This window comes from Candoia aspera, chromosome 3 (genome assembly GCF_035149785.1).
Source record: "Candoia aspera isolate rCanAsp1 chromosome 3, rCanAsp1.hap2, whole genome shotgun sequence".
Taxonomy (NCBI): domain Eukaryota; kingdom Metazoa; phylum Chordata; class Lepidosauria; order Squamata; family Boidae; genus Candoia; species Candoia aspera.
Window position 1 is genome coordinate 182,530,057 of NC_086155.1, and position 19,997 is coordinate 182,550,053.

The window sequence follows — 19,997 nt, forward strand, 5'->3', positions numbered from 1 at the left end:
ACTCCTTTAAAATATAAGACTTATTCTTAACTAGCATCTCAAAATGAATGTTTTCATGCTGCTTATATGGGCCACATTACACCTCTCCTGGAACTTCCCAACTTCCCTGTTCCACTTGACTGTTTTACATTCTTTAATTACAAGAAAAAAATTAAAGTATCAATCTCTAGCATTTTTTAAAGAATGCCTTTGAGCCCTTCACAGAAGTGTGTTAGTTTAAATTTCTGATAAAGTACCATATATTTAAGCATGCTTTTTAAAGAATCTTGATAGCTAGCTAAAGTTGCCAAAGAAATCTTAGATGCTTTCACTCTCATTGACTTGAGTCAACCACCTCCTCCAATATAAAAACTCAGCTACTAGCATGACCTGTAGAAGACAATTTGCCTCAGTTATGCGCTGATGTCAGGTTGTAAACTGGAGAATACTTAAAGTGCCTAGCTCCCTGACTGCCATTCTTCTGTCATTGGTAAGTGGTTGTCATAAAAAGGGAAGGAAGGAAGGAAGGGAGGACCCTTAATTGCTAAGAAAACTCTTCTAAAGCATCTATCAAGCTGGGCTGGCTGTTCATCTACACATTAACTATTTCCAGTGGCATCTGAGGTCAAAAGTCAAGATAGTGGCCACCACAGACTGACTGAAGCCCCATCCCCTTGTACATCCATGCAGCATATACGGAAAGGGTGGAACTTCGATCATATAGCTGTAACTGTCCCCTTTCCTTTTTTTATGAACCCCTGTGGATGATAACTCTGTGTAAAGGGCATGACTGGGATAAATTGTTGCCTATAAAGAAAAGTTTAAGTCATAATATATATGCAAGGCACATGGAAGCACACTTAAATGTGCACAACGTGCACAGATGTGTACAACTAGCCAGGACACAGACAAAACATGTGATTCGGTGCCACAATGAAAGGTCTGCCCTTTTGCACATGCATTTCATCTCTTGCCTTCTCGCTTCCCTCCCAGAAGTCTATGCCAATGTATTTCACCCATAATCAAAGAAGTTGAAAAATGTTTTACCCTTGATTATTTTTTGATTACCAAGTCCGTATATATGTGCTTTCAGGAAGGAAAGAAAAAGCGGGTAGGGGAAAGGAGAACTTTTGAAAAGAAGAAAAAGCATAGAGGTTAATGGTAAAAGAAATAGTTGTACATTAACACACACACACACATACACACATTATATAAGATACAACTGGGTTAAAAAAATATTGGATAAATTATGGAGGATGGCACATCTAGATATGCATATTAATTACAGTGCAATCCTACCTCAAAATTTCCTTCCTGAACTGCTTGACCTTACTGGAATGGTGGTCATGGATTCTTCCAGGCTATTGTTTTAAGCAATTTTAACTTTCCCTCCTTAGGATCAGAAGAAATTCAGGATGTCATGGCCAGCATGCCTACCATGGGTTTGTTCCAAGCCATTCCTAGCTTTACTCATACTGCAAGACATTCTCCAGATTTATTTTTTACCTCAGAGGAAATGAGTAATGATCTAGTGGCGACTGACCTTGTGTCAAGTCCTTGGGGTGGGCAGATTATTTTCTCGTAACTATAGGTTGACTCGAGCTACCAACTCTGCAAAGGAGGGGTGAATTATAATGGTCTGGCCTAGGTGATTGAAGGACCCAGTGGCTTGGGAAATTGCCCAGTGACTGCACTAGCCACCAGGGGAGCTTCCTCGTGATTGGGAGAGCAGTTCCACTGTTCATTTAGTTGCTCAGTTCTCTGGATGAAGAAATGCCAAGCAGAATACAGTGAATGACTATGACTGGATAGAAGTATAAACACAGCTCTGAGCCTCCTCCACAGTGGTAAGGTCAGCAAAGCAGTCTTACGTCTTTTATTGCATCTGTCAAATGCTGCCCAGCAATTAGAACAGCCTGTATCCTTTTGGAGGCAGATAGGATGGAGGACCTGTTAAGTGGTTCTTGCAACCATTTAACAGGGCTGAATAAAATTCACGGTGGGCTGGAAGCCAGATCATCTGAACCCAAGGAGTTGACATGGGTCATGTCTTGGAAGTTACCTGGGAGATTTTTGAGCCTGTAGCTCTGCCACTTATCAATAGGACATGTTTTGCTCTTCTCAGGCGATTCATCCCAGGGAAAGAACAAGGAACTGGTCCCTGGTCATAGTCAACACCTAATTATGAGAGAGGGGTGCTCCAGGTGCCTTAAAAGAGACATGGGTTTATTTCCTCCTCAAGATGCCTTCCACAGACCCAACAGTTTTGGATAACTATTGCACTAGCTTCAACCTCCCTTTTGGGAGAAGGGTTGTAGAGGGCATAGAGAATGGCCTTGAAGGACAGTGGGGAGATCCATTACCAAGGCAATGATCAGACAAGCGCAGCTTAAGTCTAGTAACTAACTTGAGAAAACTTCTCAGACAGGCCCCTCCCTAATTGACAAAAAGATAAAGTGAGGGAGGAGGGAAGAACATTCAGACTTGCAAGATTCTATTATAGCTGTTCTTATAAAAGTAGTTTGAGACCTATATTGCATTACTTCCTTAGTCTGGTCTGCCCTATAGGGCTGACATCAATCCAAGGCAGCTTTTGAGGATCAGAGAGAAAAAAAATAAATTGGGGTTATGCTATGGGGTTAAGGCTAAATTATACTTCTTCACACCAGAGTTTTAACACTAACTGCCCCTGCAACCCATGGTTACTATTTAGTGTTTAACAGAATGTATATTTGGAGGCTGTAGGACATATTCTCACCTACTAGATAAGTGGTAGCTCAGTAACAATAAACCAGTTACCTTCCCAGAGTCCATGTGCAGCCTGATTTTTATTTGTCAAATTTTTATCACCACCCATCTCCCCCCTAAGGAGGGAATTATGCGGAAATGTGGAATTATAAAAGCATTGTGTTTCTGATGTGTGTATGTGTGTGTGTAAGTGTAATATGTATGTTCTGTGACAAGCTGATGTGAGGTTTACTATGTATCTTTGGGTAGTTTAATCAGATTGATGATACTGAATGGTTCATTTGTTAAGCTGTTACTTATAATGGGGCCATAAACATAGGGTACCTAGAAACAGCAGAAATAATGAAGTGCTATCTCAAAAACTCCCAGTTTCTTTATGTTAAGTTAAGGCTTGTTTCCTTGCAAAACTTTATTGCCCATGTTGTTTGGGAATTAATATGAACACTTTAAAAAACATTAACTCTGAACAAGATTTATGGAGACAGAAAGAAGAATATATTAAGGTTTTAGTGAGTACTCCAAGAAGTTGTTCACCTCTTTTGAGAAATGGAGAATTCAAATTGCCTTCATTAGCAGAGCAATATAGTGTGGAAAATGAGCCAAGGGGATTGGGTGATTTGCATTTTTGCTAAATAATCAACCGATTGTATTTTCCCAGCCTCCTGTAGGCCAGAAGAACAAAAAGGAGAAAAACAATCACTCAGATAGCTAATTCTCTTGACACTCTGGAGTTCAATTTAACTTCTCTACAGTCTGTCACTGAACTTCTGGTCTGTTTCATCAGATATTTCACATGGTTAACTTCAACTGTACTTCATCACACAAAACCCACAATTTATACATCTGACCTGAAAAGAAAAAGGCAGAGGGAAGAAGCTGAAGTCTAAATCTGAAGACTGATTCATACCTTTAATTCACTTAACATATTTTGCTTCACTCTGTCTTTTAGTGGCCTGTGCATCTTCATGAACCAGCTGAATTCAAATTCTTGATTTTGAATTTCAACACTTCAGCTGAACATCCCAAGTTGTCTCAAAAACCACTCATTAATGACATGGACATTCCTCCAGTGGTTCTCTTTGATCAACCGAAGGAATCCCTCTGATCACCCAAGCATGATTGATATAGCAGAACATTTCATTACAATAGTAGAGCACTATAGAAACACAATACTTTTATAATTCCTCATTTCTGCAAAATTCCCCACCTTCTACTGTTCTCTGCAGATTGCTTAATCTTCTAGGAGCAGATTTTTCAGGAGGGTGCAAGATACAGGAATGTTCTTGGCTGGTTCTACAACCACTATAGGAACAAATCTGTTTTCTCAATATTAATGTTGCAGTCTAATATACTGTTTATGATACAGATCACTACCTAATCTGATCTGATATAGCCTTGGCTATGCGGATGCATTAACCACCACTCCAAGAATTCCCAACCAAACTGGGAAAATCTTGTTGGGAATTCTCAGAGGTCTAATGCAATGAATTTTGAGGCATAAGGTTGGGAAGCAGATAATATGGTTTCAAAAGAAGTAATTGGAAGAGGCAGAGAGAAAATGTGTTTCTCAGAGAATTCTGGATACAATTATTAGACTTTAGATAGTCTGTGGAGAAAAAAGGATAAACAGAAACCTGGAGATATCAATACAGACATTTTAGAAGTGTTGGTCTACTGCAGGGTTTCTCAACCAGGGTTCCTCCAGGGTCAAAAAGTTGAGAAAGGCTGGTCTGCGGTAGCCCAAAAGCAGGAGTCTGGTAGCACCTTTTTAGCCTAACAAATTTTATTAAAAGGCATTAGCTTTTGTGAGCTTATGTCCATTTGTGAGTTCATTTCATCAAATACATGTACAGGTAGTCTTTGAATTATGACCACTCATTCAGCGACTGTTCAAATCACGATGGCACTGAACAAGGGGACTTACGACCGGTCCGCAAAGTTGTGGCTGTTGCAGCATCCCCACGATCACAATGTTGCAGTGGCCATGGTCACATGATTGCCGTTTGTGATCTTCCCTGCCAGCTTCCCACAAGCAAAGTCAATGGGGAAGCCAGCAGGAAAGGATGCAAGTCACTCCCATAAGTTACTCTCACTTTTTCTAAGGAGCCCCACTATGGCCCACCTGCAGTCCCTATCATGTACCCACGGCCCCCGTCAGCTCACCTGCTGACGGGGGCACCTCACTAGGGATAGTGCCCACCTGCAACCCCCCCACCCCTGCACTCCTTACCTGGGACCCCCGACTCTTCCCACTTAATGATCTATGTGTCCTGGGGTTATGACGGTAACCGGAACTGCTGGGATTGCTATTGTTAAGTGATGTGGTGATGTGACATCACACTTTATGATTGCATCACTTAGTGATAGCAATCCCAGTCCCAAGTACTGTTATAACCCGAGGACTACCTTTATTGGTTAAACTATAAAGGATCAGGCAAAGTGGTGGTGGGGATGGGGAGACGGGGTGATTATGAAGATACAGTTACATATGAGACAGATTACAAATATCTCGTCAAGTAACAATTGTAACATGTTAAAATCCCATTTTGTTTGTTAAGACCTGCAATAGCCTGAAACCATTTGATGTATGTGAATTTGGTAGCTTCTTGGTCTAAGTTACTGGCATAGTTTCATTGTCCTAAAAGTTATAAATCTGTAATGGAGTGTCCTGGGAGATTAAAAGGCTGATATTACTTGGTACTTGTTTTTAGTCCTAGCCTTTCCTGCAAAGCTTGACCTGTTCATCAAACATAGAACCCAGATGACCATTTCTGGCAGATGATGGCATAACATTGGAGAAGGTGAATGTGGAGGTGCCTTTATTATTTATATATCCACCCATCTCGCAATTGAGACTCCATGCACGAAGCCAGCTGGGTGACCCTGGGCCAGTTACTCTCAGCCCTAAGAAGCAGGTAATGGCAAACTTCCAAAATCTTGCCAAGAAAAATGCAGGTACTAGTCCAGGCAGTCACCAGGAGTCACCACTGACTGGAAGGCACACACTCTCCTTTGAGAGCCAGCTTGGTGTAGTAGTTAAGGCACTGAGCTAGAAACCGGGAGATTGGGAGATCTAGTCCCACCTTAGACACAAAGCCAGCTGGGTGACCTTGGGCCAGTCACTCTCAGCCTTAGGAAGAAGACAATGGCAAACCACTTTCGAAAACCCTTGCCAAGAAAACTTCAGGGACTTCTCCAGGCAGTCTCTGAGAATCGGACACAATTCAACAGATTTTTTTAAAAAAATTATTCTAAATAATATTTTTGAACCTAATGATTCTATTGCTTTAAATTAAAATATTCATTCTTAAAAATAAAACAAAAATGTAAATTTATATAAGGAAATAGAGTTCACTGATCTCATAATCTGCATGTTAGTTGATTTCCCTTTATCTACCAGGCGTACCCTGTATATGATTCCAATTACCAGCCATAGAAAAGACTATCTGGAGCAAGATTCTGCCATGAACTGATAATTCAGAAATGACCCAAATATTTTGTTCTATTATTTAATGTACATTGAATTGATTAACAGAAAAAATATATATGCATTTTCTTATTTTATTAACACTGATGTAAGTACAGTATCTATATGCTGGATCCAGAAACTTGTTCTACACAGAAAGAAATGCTTAAGGGAAGAATACTGCCAGTTTGTAAAACTATATTAGCAAAGTATTAATTTTACCCCAGCAGTATAGTGGCACGGCTGTACATCACAGCAATACAAGTATGGAGAACTGAGTAATTAGATTCTTAAAATTTACAAACATCTAATCTTTTATGACAGTACAGATATCACAAATCCTTCCATCATGACATTAACATACATTACAAATAAGAGATGATTTAGTCTGAGGCAGCTCACTGTTATTAAACTGCAGTAAGTCTGGTTTGGCAAGCAATAGTTGCATGGTTAAAATTACAGTCATAGCTTCTGGTTGGCCATTAAGGCACCATTTATTCTTTTCCTTGAACATACAACTTCCCTTTGCATATTTAACTTTTCCAGAGCCTGGAGGAAGGGTAGCAAATCTGCAGCACCAACTGTGCCCTTGGCCCAGCATGGGAACCTTCAGTTTTTAGCACAGGTTCTTTGGTTCTGGAGCATGACTCTCCATAATAAAGTCTGTGTGGGTGAATGTATACAATTAGTAAATTTGATATTTAATTAGCAGATCAAAGAAAATGCGCTGCAGTGTAAATTCTGTATATTTCTTCATTTAGGTCTTTAATTAAAATTCTAGCTCATATCATCTTCCTCCTGCTGAGGTTCTTAGATTATCTAATACTTCTGCTGATATAGAGCTGAGATTTATAGCTCAAAGAAAACCACACATGACAGAGTTCATTTTGCTGTCAACAAGGTAGGATTCCATTTGACATAAGTGAAGTTGCTATTAGTTCCTGTGATAGTTAAGATCAATAAACTGCTGCCTTATTGAGCCTAGTGCACTGGAAAAAATTGGACCATTTAGATAATGTTGCCATGCTTGACACATCTCAGGTAGTATTAGATTAAATCCTTGTTACAGGCATTGAAATGTAAACATTGTCCAAACAGAGGAAGAATCTTTAAATGTTAGATCCATGGGGAAAAAAATAATAAAGGAACCTCCAAACCAATCAATAGACCTTAATTTATTCATACACCCCTTTTTAAAGTCTTTGTTGCTCTAGTTGAAAAGCCACTTGAGTTCCATTCAAAATTAGTTCCTTCCTTTTCCTGACATTACAAAGTTTTCCCTAATGAGCTCAGATCATTATTCAGTCTTAATGACCATTAAATGTATTGTTTTAAATGTAGCATTTACTGCTACTTTTGAATCCAGATTTCATGTAGCAAGCCACTCAAATTAAGACATCTAAAGAACTCCTACATTGAAATGTTCTTAAATGCATTCATGTTAGATGCAGACATGATTCTGATTTCTTATAAGACTGCTTTTGATAGTGGCAATTGCCATGAAAAAAAATATTTATGAACTAAATTGTTTTTAATACAGAACAAATGATGTTTGCTTAACTATTACTCTTTTTCCCACTAGGAAATCGAACTGAATTTATATAGGATAAGCAAGTTGCTTGGATATATTACAATTAATGAATTTTGTGATGTTCTTATTTCTCTGTTAGGCCAGTTTACAATCTTAGAATAATCTTGTGTATCATTATAAATATTAGAGGTGGTAGATGAGGGGGTACAGAGGTAGAAGGGAATCTGTTCTTGTGTATGTAAACATTTAAGTCCAGCAAAAAGATTAATGACAGAAAGTAATTCTTGACCACTAGAAATTAAATGCTACTGCTGTATTGTACTTACCATGTAATTGTTTTGGGATTGGGCACTGGGCCTTACAATGTCCCCGACAAAAGGATATTCAAGAAAGTATGCAAAAGAGTTTGCATCTATTATGATGGAGAAAGAATCTCCTCTCATCAGGTTATAAGTTGTACAGTAGATGCAAAATTAAGTTTGGGCTTTCCCTGTGATGATATACCTACTATCAAATTGGCTTCCCCAAAGGATGCTCACTGACCTTTCAGCACTTGATTTTTAGATGACTGCCAAAATCCTTTACATCCAAGGCATCCAACTTTAAATGAGTTTGTGTATCCCACGGCCCAAGGATGGCATGGTATCCCCAAACTTTTTGGCAGCCAGGAGAGTCCCCAAAAACAGAGCACTATCATACTACCAAATTGCAGAGGCAGAAATTCCAGTTGTTCTCCCACAATTTATACCATACTGATAATACACAACACCCACCCCCCAATGTATGAACTATTACTTTTTAAAAAACAGTACAGTTGCCTTCAAGTCAAAAGCAATTCCTGATTACCTATATGGACACATCCATCTAGTTAATTCTCTTTAAATAGAATTGGGCTCTTACCATCATGATTGGGATTTCCCAAAGTCCATGGCTCATCTGAGTCAAAATGAGTGTCTCCTCCAATTCCTCCCCCAGGAAAATAAGCATGAGCCAAAAATCCTCCTTCCCCATCAAAGGGAGAACTGTCTCCATGAAAACCGGATGCAAAAATTATAATAATATCCACAACTTTCTTCTCACTCTCCACTTCTACGTAAGGAACCTCCTCAAATGTCAGAGGCGTTACATTCTGCCACACATCGAAGGCACGGCGAATAGCTTTACGGGTTTCAGCATCTCCTACTTTTGGAGTAACATTCTTTATGCTGTGCAAAAAAAAAATCAAACACAACAAATAAACATAGACGACCACCTTATCAATAGTACCACACACAACATTCTTAACTGAACACTATATCAACCACTTTGGTGTAGTGGGGAGTTGGGAACAATTCTTGACACTGCATCAAGTATAGTGATTTCACATACTGAAAGTAGTTCATATGTACAATCCTTATAACAACTCCATAATGTAAGTGAACATTCACTACTGCAGATTAGTAGGATTACTGAGGTCACCAGGATACTGAGGTGAGTTTCAATGCTTTATTACATTGGCAATTTACTTTGCATTAAATGTCATTTTGGCTGATATATTCCCTTATTGTGAAAGGTGAAAGGTCCCCTGTGCAAGCACCAAGTCATGTCTGACCCTTTGGGGGAATGCTGCTTTTGCAACGTTTTCTCTGCAGACTATAGCGGGGTGGTTTACCATTGCCTTCCCCATATTCCCTTATTAGTAGCCCCAAAAGTCATTGTGAAGGTCAGTCCTTCTTAACTTGATGCACTTTAGAGTTGTGAACTGTAAGTCCCAGCATGTAGTCCAACATTATCTGGAATGGATCTGGTTAAGGGAAGCTTAAGGCCAAAACTCAGAAGGGTGGAAAAACTGTTGAGGGAAGAGGTCTGTGCAGTGGGAAAAAAACAGGCCAACAAAGATTTCAGCACAACTCTCCTACTCATAGCTTCTTCATTTGATCTAATTATCATAGCCTCAGAGCCAGGAATTGAGCAATACCCTAAAGAGGATGAGTGTTTAACTGACCTCAAATCAGCTCACTTTAGAGAAGTCTTCATAAATGTCTTATGCATTAAATTGGGCTCCCCAGAGTCCTGAAGACTTTTTGTTTGTTTCACTAGGACATAAATTTTGATTGTAACACTCTTGTAAGTTTTCAAAGGACAGGCAAAACATCCTTCCCTCTTCAGAGGCATTGGCAGTCCAAAAATGTGGCTCTGTAACCATCATATAGCACCATTTACAGTAATTCTAGAGATCTTTACAAGCTTGCCTCTGAGTGTTTCACAAAGTTTTATACAAAAGTTGGCAGTCATTTGAAAAAAACAAACAAAAAATTGATCATTTTATCACATAACATTTGCTTTCTACCAAACATGGTTCACTGCAGACAGTAACTAGAACTCTACTGTTTCCTTTTGCCAAGTATCTTTCCATGTCGCAGTAATTATAAAAATAAAGACCTAGTATTCACTTTACTAAGAGGCATTTGAGTTGCTACTATCCAGACCACCACATTAGCACAAGAAAATATAACCAATAGAAGAACCCGACATTTCAGTTTCTCCCACGTCTATTTCCAGTATCAGAACGTACGTCCAGCATGGAAATAAATCCACAACATAGATTCCTTTTTCATTTTTTGTAAAGGCACAAATTACTAAATGGTGCCTGAAGGCCTGGGATTGCCATGCCTCAAACCATTGCCACTTGTAGACAAAGGCAGTACAGACCAGTGCCCAAAGATATAGGTGGAGAAGACATTTAAATCAAGATTGTTCTTTTATCAGTTACACTGTGGCCAAGTTGAATATTTGGACAATATACTTTCTACAGTAAAGATGTGACAAATATGTAATTACTGTTGGTATTTGTTTTTGTCTTCCCTGCCTGGAAACTTTGCTGCAAAGGAATGCCAGGTACCCATGGTAACAAAGCATTTTCTTAAGTATCGGCAGGGTGAACAGGTCAGGCCTCATTTGGTTAACAAGGTTTAAGTGTCCAAATGACCTTATATGGGAAACCGAAACCATCCTGACTTCCTTAATTTTGCATTTAAATAAGCCAGCTGTGCCAGAGCCAACCCCTTGCCGCCTCCTGTTTGCAGCCTCTCTTTTGCTCAACACGTGTGCGCGCTTGTATGAGCTTGTAAATATGCTTCTTTTTATTTAAGGACTTTGCTTATCCAGGGCTCTGGATAAGGCAACTGTTTATGTTCTAAGCTTTTTTAAATACAATTATTTTTGTTGAAATGCCTGGTATCTTCTTTTCGACCTCTCGGGCCAAACACTTTTCAGCACTCTGAACCAACGCCAACAATTACTGCTATAGTTAAAAGAAAAAAGAAAATCTCCCAAGTGCAATGCCCTATAACATATAACTTTCTTCTAAGTGAGATGTTTTTCTGACTGGAAAATGTTCATGAACAAAAACTTCTGATGATTCATCTATGAAACATTATAAAAGATACTTGATTAATGGCATCAAAAATTTCCTAAAGGTAGAGCTCTTGTAGTAGAAACAAGAGTATTCCTTGTTTAACTTTGCCATATTTCAGCTATTCATTCATAGCAGCTTCTCAAATGTCTTGCTACTGGAGCACTTAAACCCACTGATGTTCTCCATGAAAGGTCAGAGATTGTATCAGTGACTATTAAAATATGCTGCTACGTATTAACTAACTGGGAACTGATTCTCTTGAAAAAAAGGACTAATGGGAACATTCAGTGCAGTTTTCAGAAGTGAAATTAAGCTGAAAGTACAGTACGTCTATGAGTAATGAGGTAATATGGGTTTTCTTCAGGAAACCAACCAACAGGATTTCAGATATCAGACTTATCTGAAGACCTTGCTCCAAAGGATAGATGTCCACCCCAAGACTAACTCCTCCCTGTAATCTTGAAGAATTACTGCCAATCAATGTTAATAGTAATGGGCTACTGGAAGTATGCTATTGTCATGTGAGATTTTCTTTATATTATTCCTTTTAATTTCTTCACCCACCCACCTCCACACACAACCATTTGATCTAAACTCAGTCTTCACAGTAGGTATTCTTCAGTGTTCTCTAGAACTTATGAAGACTCAAAATACATAGGGTGGTGTAACAGAGACCAACAGATTTAAGGAAGGTCATGACATCATGAATTTGAATGGCCCTCACCATGCTGGTATTTTGAAAGGCCCTAAAGACCTAGTATTTTGCCCAGGCCTTTGGTGAGGGCGACTGATGCCCTTTTCTTCCTTTTCCGTGCCCATTTGTTTTCTTTGCCAATGTTGTTCTTTTGCCTTGTGTTTTTTTGCCTTGTGTTTTTGTGTTTTTGTATTGTTGTTTTTAATTTTTAATTTTTTTTAAACAATTATAAACCGCCCAGAGTCACTGGGAGTCAGGCAGCATAACGGTTCCGATGTTTATGGTTCCTCGTAACATTTCACATGTCATATCTGCAGTTGCGTGCCTGCCTGGCCACGCTGGTAAATTTCCTTTGTGCTGATTTGTGATCTTCTGGAATGTATGTTTGGGTTATCTCTGCTGTTCAAGGTTACTTTCTCAGGCCGATTCTAACGGTTGCTAGCATCTGGGGTGGGTGGTTGCTATGCTAGCCTGAGGGGAGGGTTCGCAATGGGAGCAAGGCTTTTTAAGTTTGCATTTGGCGCGCTTTTGCTCATTCTCAGCTTTCTTCATACTTTGCATACTATTCATTCAATAAATTAGTTTTCTCTAGTAACTACTGATGAGACTCCTTTTATTGGAATAGGCAATCATTACATTAAAAGAAGAAGAAGAAGAAGAAGAAGAAGAAGAAGAAGAAGAAGAAGAAGAAGAAGAAGAAGAAGAAGAAGAAGAAGAAGAAGAAGAAGAAGAAGAAGAAGAAGAAGAAGGATTCTTTTATAATCAAGAACCAAGTCACTTACTGACTAGCTGAAAAAATACTTACTATGTAAACACAGTACCAGTTTAGGAAGACAGCAGTATTAATCAAGCTAAGCTGGCAGAAAACAAGGATTCCAAAAAACATACATTTGGTGATCCTTCTTCTCTTTTTTTTTAATTTTAAAACTATAAATTATGTCCTTGAAAAGTCATTTTATAATCAGAAAAGGGGAGGGGGGAGTGACATTTTGATACATGAACTCTAACAATAATAATGCAAGAGAACAATTTTAAGCATATATACGATTTTGTATGATGGATGAGTCTGCCTTGTTGATGACAGGTGCAAGGAAGGCTGAATTGGTGAAACACACAGTTTTGTGCCATTTTCAATAAACAGGTAAATTGTTAAGTAGTCCCTTTTTGTCAGTGATGCCCTTTTGCCTGAAATTGAGTTGTTTGTGGACATCCTCAGTCATCTGTTTAATCTGTTGCAAAAAAAAATAGCAGCCTGTGACAGTAAACACTATTTCAATTTGCTAAGAGCTTTAAGCACTTGAACCTTGTATAGCTATTTCTAGGATACAATAAGCTTTCCGTCATGGCAGACACATTTCACTATTATACAGTTACACTATTATACAAATGCTCAGCAAGCAAGACTCCAGGATGCTATTCATTACTGATATGAGTTATTTACTATATATGGGCAATTTCTCACATACACAAACATAATCCATACAAATACACAGTTGTCTGCCTTATTAACCTCTTCCGAACAATCACATACATATAAACGGTATGTAGCATCCATCCATCTCCTGTCTTTCCCAGCACAACTCTATCTCAGTTACTGCTGTCCTTAATCTATAAGAATATACATAATAGAAGAAATTCACATATCTAGAAGCCATGGCCAATAGATTCTTTAATAGCCTACATACACTAGGATCTTGGACATTCATACTGTACCATAAACTAAGAGCCCTGGATCACTGCATAATCTTTTTTCTAATCAAATTACATACATACATTTTCTTCTACATTTCGTCTTAAAAACTGGATAGTAAAAGTACTATGTTTTACCGTTTCTCCCTCCCCACTTTTGTTTTGTTTTGTTTATTTATTTAGGCAATCTAGGAGTTTTAGATCAATCCTCAATTTAGTCAGAACTTTGGCCATAACAAAGATATTATTTATTCACTAGATTATTAATTATACTATAGTTGGGAAATTACATTACATTACATTACATTACATTACATTACATTACTTTACATTACATTACATTACATTACATTACATTACATTACAATAGTTAGAAAATCCAAACTATCACACAGCAACTGATTTGGCAGTTGTTTTATTTTTTTAATATGAATTTTATTAAGTTTGAAGAAAAAGATAAAAGCACTATAAAATAAGAGAAGAAAAACTAAAAAGGTGTGAAAACACAAAAGAAAAAAAATTACATTACAGAAAGATGTGATTTCTGACTTTTAACAGCAAGGATATGCTAAAATTTTCTATAATCAATCTCTATTAAATCAAAATCACATTATTTCTATAAGTCATTTCCCTTTAACACATTATAAAAATCACTAAGTAGAGTTACTCCCTCCCCTTATATTAAAATAAATTTAAAAATTTATATAAACCTCATAAACAACTCCCCGCCCCCCAAAATAACACTTATTTAATTATTCCGTTCCTACTACTATTCTAACATTTCTGTCTACTACCAGGTAATTTTAAGTAAATTAGGTTACAATACTTAGTAGTACCCATACCATATGCAGGATTCCCTGTTTACGTAAGCATAGCAACAATTAGTTTTTACTCATTTACTCAGAATACCAGAAGCTCAACTAAAGCGCAGTTTTACCCCATGCATGGTCATGCTATTCTATACAAACTAAGTTGTATAATCTAAAGACTACCTTGCAAATTAACATACTGTGCCATTAATCATATTAATTCATTATTTGGCAGAAAGGTATAGAACTGCTGATAATATAAACATCTTAAACAAATGGAGAAGCCTGTAATTATCTCAAAGTTAATGTTTGAGTTATCTCAAAATGAGGCAACTGGCATGAAAATGACTTCAGTGTTGGTACTGCATACTGGGAACAAATATCATTCAGGGAATATAAATATCAGAATCATATTGTCTCTGAAATAGAAGCCGGTGGAAATAGGAAACTGCTAAGATAGAGAAAAAAGGAAATAACAGGTTACTTAAAATTACCTGGTAGCTAAAATATTAGCATAATACAACATGAATTTTAATGCACTTTTTTTTCTGAATGTCTACCTTACCTGATTGCTGTAATGATTACTGAGAACTGGCCATAAGCAGGCAAATTATTTGAAATATATTTATATATTAAGTACTATTATATTATCAACAAAATACTGTATTACTAGCAAAAAAACCGCAAATAAATATTGCATAAGCAAAAAGATCACATATCGTTCCTAACTATATTTAAAGCAAATTTAAGCATTAAAATCAAAGTTTTTTTAAGAACATGTTTATTTACCAGCAAGCAACATTTGTAATGTCCTGGCTTAAACTCTGCCTATGAAATTAGAACACAGGAGATTCAAAGCAAAGAAAAATATTTTATAAGCTACAATTAATTAATTTATGGTTCCTCGGATGAAGCTAAGTCCAATAATATGACTGGCTACTAAAAGGATTAGAACAATAAATAAGAGAAGTTACAAGAGATGTCTGAAGGATATCAAGAGATTAGCATATTCATTATGTTCCTAAAAGATTAAAATTTCTGGATGGAATAACAACAGCTGTATAAAGATATGGTAACAATACGATCTTACTAAATATGGTGATTCCATAAACACAGTAGATAAATTACCCTGATTTATATAATGGTCATTGAAGCCTTTTGTATGTTCACACCTCAAACTGAAAAGTGCATGGGCTTGAGGATGTACATACAAGCACCACTTTTTATGTTCTTGGGTGTGTAGGTATTCATAAAGACCTTCTTCTATTCAACACTTAGATATAGAAGTGAGTAAGGAAAGTATATTTAAATGAGTGTATCTACAAGCTTTTTCCTAATGGAAAACAATATTTTCCATTAGGGTAAATTAGGTTATCAGGTATTGGGAAGTTTATAAGGGAGTTCTTTTAATCATACTAAGATCTCAAAATACTCAAAACTTAAAAGGTCTGCAGAGAAGCAGGATGTGCAGCAAGATTGGCAAAAGTGATACCATGTGCACTCAAAGTCCCATTTCCTCTTCAATCACCAACTGCTAACTCCACTTTCAACCTATACATCCGTAGAGGTTAAAGCAGAGCTACCAACAGGAAGATCTGCTTTTTTAACCAATGCATCCATAGCTTTCTAAGTGATTTCACTGTATTTTTACCTCTCTTTTTCCCAGTTCTAAGTAGAAATAACCTTTTCAATTTCCCTTTTTAATTATCAGTCTTTGTTCATACATAACTTCCTGCTTTCAGATTACAGATTCACCATACTTTCCCACTTGTTCATGCATTACCTTCTACAACCGCCCAGAGTCCCTCTTTTGGGGAGATGGGCGGTAATTAAATTTGAATAAATAAATAAATAAATAAATAAATAAATAAATAAATAAATAAAATACATCAATAAGTGTTCTTTTATTTCTGCAAATTACTCTGTTTTGCTTCCTTCTTTCAGGTTTTATTTGGAAATGAAGCCTCACTTTTTTGAGGGTGAGGGTGTTGACCCTTGAGTCTTATCTATTTGAAGAGAAAGGCCTGGTGATGCAGAGGTCCTTCCTCCTGCTTCTTCAAAGTCTAGTCTTTTCTTTGCCAGGAGGGCAAAGAAAAAATGACTGGCCATCTTAAACCCACAGAATAGTTGAAAGGCCCCAAAAAACAGATTTTTACACACACTGCTACACTGAGCCCAACAGGGAAGGTTATTGTTTGTGCAACTGTTCATGCATGGACAGGATATATAAACAAAAATCTTGGACTGGAGCTTTTACTTTCTTTTTGGTACAGCTTATCAACGTTAATGTCATGGTCTATTATGGATGCAAAACTGTACAGCTTGAGTAAGCTTCACCTAATATGAATTAGGCCCAGTTTAATGTACTGCTTATCAGCCAACTTGCTATTTACCAGAGGTTAAATAAACTACATTTTGTTGCCTGCCCATGAATAATGAAACAGGTTTATAATAAAGTTTGGTTTCCCTTAAGTTATGTTGTCATTCCCTAAAGATAACCTCCTTATAGATTTCATTGTGGCATAAGTGTCTTTTAAATATGCTCATAGAGAGCAGGGTTCTATAATGTAAAAAGAAAGTTCATCCCCTCTCTACCTACTCTGTGTTGTTAAAACTGCCTTTCTAACTGTAATACTGGGGAGTGGGGGAGAGGTAATTAGCAGCCAGTAACCTGTCCAATGACAGGCACAACCTCATCACTAATTTGTGATTATTGCTGTGATCCAGAGCAAGTTTTGACAACATAGCACCCATAAGCCAGAATGCCCCAGGTCCCCCCAAAGGATCCAATAAAATAAAATAATAAAAACCAAATAAAATCTCATGATATTGAAAAATCTCCCAAGGTTTCTCAAGATTTGAGAAAATGCTAAACCTTTGTGAAACATTGGTGATCTTGTGCAAGATCTCAGGAATCCAAGAGTATTCAATAATTGTGGGAGCTGCAAAAGATTTCCAACTTTGATCCAAATTATGTTTCCTCCTTATGAGTAAGAATCAGAGATGGACACTGCAAGTCTAACTTAGGACATCACCTGGACATGATGGTAACTTTCTCCTCAGGTTTTTGAACTAAAAACTTTTGTTCACAACTTTTCCAGCCTAATCTTACAGGGAAAAGCAAAACAAAGACAATGACTTCTTCACATTTTCTTTGATAATACACAGTTAATTTCTCTCATTCTATCTTGCAGCTGCTAATTGCATACTGTTTGTTTTTTCCTATACCTTATAAAATGTATATGAAATAACATCTGCATACTGTTGTTTACTGGCATATTGAAACGAATAGCTTTTACTTCTAACTCCTTACTGATGAAATGCTGGACCAGGACTTGACACATGAGAGGTAAGAAGTTAATTTGACCTTGAAAACTTCAAAGAACGTTTGATATATAAGCCATTTCTTGTTTTTGTAGTACAAGAACTTTTTCTCCTCAAAACACTCAAATCCATTACTTTCGGACTACAATCAACTCCTCTTTCATGAATAATAACTAAGCAGCAGAGCTGCATTTTTTAGAAGTGTTAAGCAATTACAGATTAAAGGGTCACAGTTTTGCTTTCATTACCTGTAAGTGATATATTTGTGTTGCCACTTCTGTCCTGTTAATGCATATCGCTTTCGACGAATGTTAAATCTAGAATTGCCTCTCATCTGATCAGGAACTCCACAACGAGGCTTCTTCATCCAGCTTTAAATAAACAAATAAAGAAATCAGTACCATATGATGACAATAACTTCATAATGCCATTGGCATCTGCTGACGCATCTGATATATAACAACCTATCATACTTCTTAGTGGCAAGACATTATTTTACACTTTTCCATATAGTTCCAGATTAACATTAATAAATAGCAAATCCTCATGGAATCCCCAAATGAGGAAGTAGTATGGGGCAAACACTTTGGTAGGTGCCATTGGTGGGTTTGCTTATTTAATTATTTGCTGGAGTTTATACACTGCTCCAATCCAGCAGGGATTATATTGTCACTTGTTCATAGGGTTTACTGATTTTGTACATTTAACTGAGAATTTTATAGCAAATTGAGTTTGTCCAACTATTTTGTTATAAAAAGAACTGGGTTTCTGAACAAAGTTTTATTAGGTTTTCCTTCAGTCTCAAAACTAGTACGTTTGAAGGAGCAGGAGCAGGATACAGCAACAGCAAGAATGGCTTAAAGTGTAAAATGAAGCCTGCTGGTAATTGAAATTGCTTACTGAAACAAAGGAAACTGCCTTTTTCTTATTCAGCCCCTTCATCAGTCTAACTCAGTACTGTTTTCTATAGGCTTCCAGAGAGGAATCTATATCTGCAAGCCATGCCTAGAGATAGCAAGACAATGAACCTGGCTTTTTGCATGCAAACCACGTGCTCCGTCTCTGAGCTATCACCCTTCTGTAACTCACGTTATGAGATTATAATGCATATTGTAGGGATGAATTAAACCCATATTATTTGTTCCATGGGATGCCTCTTCCTGGCATTCCAGTCTGCTGCTTTAACTTGGTACATCTCTAAAATGATTCTGGGCAGCTTTCCATGTTTCTTTCAGTCTCTCCCTCCCTCCCTTTCTTACAAATGCTAGCATGGAGTGCACACAGTATTAATGGGGTTCTGGATACCTGCTCCACTATATTATTATCCATGAGCCCTTGATATGATATGCATTGGCAACATCTAGAAGATGGAGCCTGAAAAATGCAGTAGATGTTTAATAGCCTGATTCAGCACAAAATTTAAATTTGGAAGGAAGGCACATAATTTGAAACTCACAGACTCTGGGGGAACATTCATATATGGAGAATTTTATCAGTATCATTTGTGTACTATTCTTCCTCATCAGAAGTTTGAAGCTCCTGTTTAACCTAATAAATAATTTTCATTACCGCAAGGAAATCATTACTACTAAAATGTCCTGCTCTTCAATCCAGCATTTCATTATATTATAAACATCATTATCCCTATATTCCTATAATTGTAGCTGATCACAACTATTTCCCAATGTTGTATTAAATTCTGTGTCACTGAAATTACAAATGGCTGGACTATTCATATTTTGCTATTTTTATGGAACTATTCTCAACTAGTTCAGGAGCGCTCGAAAGCAAAATAAAAATAAATTAGATTTTATGACTAATTTCATGTCTTGGATAAAATTAATGAAGAATGAAATCATAGAACTGATCTCTTTTGGTTGAAATGTGGCAACATCTGTGCTGAATTTATTGTAGTTTGTTAGATGTCCCGTTTTTCCAACTGTTCATCCTGAACTAGTTTTGCTTATTTCTTCTGAAGACCAAAACATTCTGACATATCTGTATCTTTTCCACTTTATACTAACTGTACTTACAAACAAACTATAACTTCTTAGTGGAATAAAAGCACAACAGCAGCAGCATCCTCTTTAAAAAAAAAGGGGGGGGGGCAAACTATGGAAAAGACCCAAGTGATCATCTCTGTCCACACAACAGTTCTGTGTACATGTAATATGCCTGGAGGATCACACCATAGTAAAATGACTCTCAAGACACATATATGAAATGAATCATAATCCATAATCTTATGAAGACCAAGGAAAGTTTCTGTGAAATGGATATGTTGTGGCTGAACTTGGAAGGTTTACAAGGCAATTGTTCTTCTTTAAAGAAATCAAGCAAATGCTCTGTTAGCATATGGA

At 37.2% G+C, this 19,997-nt stretch overlaps 1 protein-coding gene and 1 long non-coding RNA gene across 4 annotated transcripts in view; one reads left to right on the forward strand and one right to left on the reverse strand.

Moving 5' to 3' along the window:
* MMP16 (matrix metallopeptidase 16) overlaps positions 1–19,997 on the reverse strand; it is a 109,106-nt gene that overhangs the window by 78,861 nt on the left and 10,248 nt on the right. Inside the window, exons 2-3 of the mRNA XM_063299458.1 lie at positions 17,886–18,008; positions 8,625–8,929 (exon numbers count right to left, since the gene is read on the reverse strand). Coding sequence (XP_063155528.1) covers positions 8,625–8,929; positions 17,886–18,008 — 428 coding nt within the window. The remainder of the gene's footprint in view (positions 1–8,624; positions 8,930–17,885; positions 18,009–19,997) is intronic.
* LOC134494341 (uncharacterized) lies at positions 10,068–18,208 on the forward strand. Of its 3 annotated transcripts, none has more exons than XR_010067664.1 (3): positions 10,068–10,125; positions 12,900–12,956; positions 17,959–18,208. It is a non-coding gene; the product is annotated as an uncharacterized LOC134494341 (long non-coding RNA). The 3 variants fall into 3 exon arrangements; XR_010067663.1 differs by lacking the exon at positions 10,068–10,125 and adding an exon at positions 11,447–11,642; XR_010067665.1 differs by lacking the exon at positions 10,068–10,125 and adding an exon at positions 11,447–11,642 and having other exon boundaries at positions 17,980–18,208.